This window comes from Apodemus sylvaticus, chromosome 10 (assembly GCF_947179515.1).
Source record: "Apodemus sylvaticus chromosome 10, mApoSyl1.1, whole genome shotgun sequence".
In the NCBI taxonomy this organism is placed as follows: Eukaryota; Metazoa; Chordata; class Mammalia; order Rodentia; family Muridae; genus Apodemus; species Apodemus sylvaticus.
The window spans coordinates 75,678,749-75,683,159 of NC_067481.1; the positions used below are offsets into that span (position 1 = coordinate 75,678,749).

Here is a 4,411-nt window from a genome sequence, read left to right on the forward strand (position 1 = left end):
ATATAAGCATCTTTTGTTAAAACCTTTACTTTGGGTAAAGGATCTTACTATACAGCCCATGATGAACTCCAACTTTCAGTCCTCCTGCCTTTGTCTCCTGATAAATTTAAATACTCTCTCCAGAGATATTTTGCTAACTGATAGAAAAAATGAAGCTAAATAAGAAAAGAATGTTGGATTCCATAGCTGCCTGCAGCTCTTACGAAGTGGGTTGCTGGAACAGAAGCTGAGGGATGGATAGGGAAGGGGTGAAAAGAATAAAGGCTAAGACAATATTCACTGATCAAAGCCAGAAACTTTAATGGTGCCAGACCTTTTAACAGTTTGGGCAAACCCTTCCCCCCAGACTTTTGCTGAGTTCCGGTGGAAGTTGTCTAGCTTCTCTTGGAGGTCCTCGTCTTGACTGCTCTGGCAGCTGGGTGGGTCACCTGCTTAATTCAGGAATTCCTAGACCAGGAGGAACAATGAACTTAACCTTCACTGAGCTTTTCCACCCTAGGATAAAAATTCCTGCTTTAACCTACTTCCCTATTATGTCCTAAAGGCAGATTCCTGCCTGAAGCCAGGGATTGTCCTTGACCAAAGTCAAACTCAAACCAAGTGCAAGACTGCCCCAATATGGCTCTGTATAAAAGAAGAGAAAAGAAAAGAAAAGAAAAGAAAAGGGAAAGGGAAAGTTCTCACAATTGCGTTTTAGTCAGGCCCTGCTGGAGGTACATACAGAACCAAACACATGCTAGTGGAGGTGGACTCCAACCTCTTGCAGCTCCAATCCTACTACCTCAAACAAATACCTTAAGTGGGAATTGCAATTAAAGAAATCAAGAGTTGTAGTGAAGGGCAGATATCTCATTCTAAACCAAAGGGAAACTGAAAGTTAATGGATTAACAGTTTGAAGAATGGAATTATCTTCAAAAAAAAAATGGCTAGAACAAACATTGTCTAGTTTAGTCTTCAATATGATTTTTATTCAAGGTGCACAACAGAGTCAGAAAATACAGCACATGCAAAAAGCAAAGAAAACATGACCCTGTTCAGAGAAAAGCCATCCATCCATCCAGACAGAAAAACACATCTTATAAGTTTAGAAATAGATTACGGAGTGGCCCCTTGTTCTGGAAAGATTCAGTGTAGCAGTATAGAACAAAACCAGAACAGGGAAGTGGGAAGGGGTCGGTGGGGGAACAAGGGGAGGGAAGGGGGCTTATGGGACTTTCGGGGAGGGGGGGCAGAAAAGGGGAAATCATTTGAAATGTAAATAAAAAATATATTGAATAAAAAAAAAGAAATAGATTACGGTTTTAAATCTCATAAGTTGTTTAATGAATGTAATGATTATGAGACTAATTGAGCATATGGATCTCTTTAGTTTTGTTTGAAAGAGAAACAGAAGCCCTAAGAATAAAATGACTTTAGACTTGAGAGATACAATGGCTGAAATGCTGGGTTATGGTGTGAAATAAAAGCCATCTTAGAAATAGAGGGAAAATGTCAGTAATCTAAGATAGAGGCAGATAAGACTTATCCTGCAAAAAAAAAAAAAATCATATTTCAGGATTGTGGAGCACATAGAGATGTCACAACTACCCAGCTCTTGTTTATCAGGAAGGAGGCTTAATGGAGTTTGACTAAAACAACTGGTGGGCCAGATTTAGCCTGTGGGTTAGAGTACTGACCTCTGAACTACAAAATGGGCTAATTATATATTGCAGGGCCAAATAAAATGAAGGTAAATGAAAGAATTACAGCAACATCAGATACCCACAAATACCACAGGATAATTGTGATGAATACGTGTCTGTGGAATATCCATACACAGTCCAAGGGTAAAGCGTTGGGCCTTGCAGTGCTAAAATCCCAGCACAGAGGAGGCTCAGGCAGGAGGCTGGAGAGTTTGGGGGGAGCTACATAGCAAGACTTTTCAAAAAGAACAAAATAAGTACCCAAGTCCACAAAAGCCCTCACATTTGCTAGGTATTTATATATATTGTCTTTAAACTGATTGTTAATGTCTAATCCACAGATCAACAATCTTAGTGACAGTCAAGTCTATTGATTAAAAATAAGCCCACACTAGAGTCATGCCATTTTTAAGTTGCTGAAGACAATATGTGTAAAGAAGAGTAGCCAAAAGTAACTTCACAATACAAGCTCTCCATTAGAAGACATAGTTGAATACTTATCAGAAGTAACCAGAAAAGCTAATAAAAAGACGCTTAAAGACAGAAAATAAATGTCAGCATATAATTTTATACCCAGCAAAACATTCAAGAATGAAGAAAACATAATGTATGCACTTGTTTTCAATTGGGTACATTTGCATCTCCCCCAGACAAACTGCAGTTGACAGATCCAGGCTCTCAAGGTCCACACCTCACCTCTTCTGACACCAACGTCAGCCAAGAGCCCCACCACCACAGGGACACTTTCCCAGGAGTTTCCTCAGGGCCCCAGTCACTTCTTTGTTCCTTAGACTGTAAATAAGAGGGTTGAGCATGGGGGTAATCATGGTGTAGAAGGCAGAGACCACTTTGTCCTGCTTGGAGGAGTGGTAGGCCTGTGGTCGCATGTACGTGATCATGGCAGCCCCGTAGAAGAGGGAGACCACGACCATGTGGGAAGAACAGGTAGCGAAGGCCTTCCGCCGGCCTTCTGCAGAGCGCATCCGGAGCACTGCCACCAGGATCCGGAGGTAGGAGGCCGAGATGACAGAAAAGGGCAGGAGGAGCATGAGGACACAGCAGACATAGATCATGGTCTCGTAGAGACTGGTGTCAGCACAGGCCAGCTTGAGTACAGCAGGAACCTCACAGAAGAAGTGGTCGATCTCCTGGGAACCGCAGTAAGGGAAGCGAAGTGTAAAAACAGCCTGGATCAATCCATCTACCAGGCCAAAGAGCCAAGACCCCGCTACCATGAGCCAGCAGACGCGGCGGCTCATGATTACAGAGTATCTCAGTGGGTTGCTAATGGCCACATAGCGGTCATAGGCCATGAAGGCCAGCAGGAAGCACTCATCCCCCAGGAGGGTGAGGAAGAAGAGAATCTGGAGCCCGCAGCCAGCGAAGGAGATGGAGCCACGGCCCATAAGGAAGTCAGCGGCCATCCGCGGCACAATGGTGGAAATGAGCATGAGGTCCATGAGGGACAGCCAGCTGAGGAAGAAGTACATGGGGCTGTGCAGGCGGGAGTCCATAAGGATGAGGAGGATCATGAGCCCATTGCCGGAGAGGGCCACCAGGAACATGGCCATAATGATGGAGAAGAGGAAGAGATGCAGTGGAGAGTGGGTGAAGAGGCCCAGGAGGACAAAGTGAGAGATGAGCGTCTGGTTGCCTGCCCAGGCCATGGTTGGGGCGCGCTGGGATCTGGAAGCAGGTGTACAAAATCAGCATTCTAATATACATAATATTGAAGACATTGTGACTTTGCCCAATATGTCGCCACCTTGTTTGTTTGTTTGTTTTTGTTTTTCAAGACAGAGTTTCTCTGTGTAGTCCTGGCTGGCCTGGAACGGTAGACCAGACTGGCCTCAAAGTCATAATGATCTGCCTGCCTCTGCCTCCCTGGAGTATGGTCATCTTTAAAAGTGACTTGGTTTAGAATAAATGTGTAAGCTCTTTAAAGATTTGGGGAAGAAAAAAAAAAGGTTGTGTTGGTTGTTTAAACATTCTTTTCAAGCTTTCTTTTCTTTTCTTTTTTTTTTTTTTTAACTAATGTAAGAAATGGTCTCTGTCCCTATGTTCCATTTTCCTGCCTAGCTCTCTAGGTCAAGGGTAAGGATGCCATTCGGAGATAGATCACTTACCCAGTATGCACAAAGTTCTGGGTTCAAACATTATCACCACACAATAAGATAACACAAAATCAGTAAAGATCCCAGGTTCCAAATCCACCTGAGGATTTGCTCTTTACAAAAAAAACAAAAACAAAAACAAAAACAAAAAACAACAACAACAACAACAAAAAAAGTACTTAGGCATTAAGAATGATCAAGTGGGCTTTACTCCTGCCTCTCTCTCCTGCCTCTTGCCCCCCTGCTCTTCCTCTTTCCTCACCTTCCCCCTTTTCTCCATGTGGTTATGGCTGGCCTCTATTTCTTTTCTCTCTTCTCTTCTCTTCTCTTCTCTTCTCTTCTCTTCTCTTCTCTTCTCTTCTCTTCTCTTCTCTTCTCTTCTCTGCTTTCTTCCTCCTCCTCCTCTTCTCTCTCTCTCTGTCTGTCTTTCTCTTCCTCTACTACCCTCTTAACTCCCCTCCCCATGCCCTAAATAAACTCTATACTATACTAAAAATAAATGAAGAATGATCAAGTGGGCATCTGACATAATTTCGTTAAACTCCAGTCTCTGTTATTTAGAGAGAGAGAATAGAAAGGACAGAAGCTGATAGCAAAGAGGTGTGGGGACCATT

At 43.2% G+C, this 4,411-nt stretch overlaps 1 protein-coding gene across 1 annotated transcript; it reads right to left on the bottom strand.

Moving 5' to 3' along the window:
• Positions 1–2,396: 2,396 nt before the first annotated feature.
• LOC127694094 (olfactory receptor 56-like) lies at positions 2,397–3,350 on the bottom strand. Its single transcript, XM_052195501.1, has one exon. It carries the CDS (start codon positions 3,348–3,350, stop codon positions 2,397–2,399), a length of 954 nt encoding a protein of 317 aa, XP_052051461.1.
• Positions 3,351–4,411: the final 1,061 nt, after the last annotated feature.

Bases quoted from the DNA above. Each gene is read 5' to 3' on its own strand.
- LOC127694094 (XM_052195501.1), bottom strand. From the start codon at position 3,350: ATGGCCTGGGCAGGCAACCAGACGCTCATCTCTCACTTTGTCCTCCTG.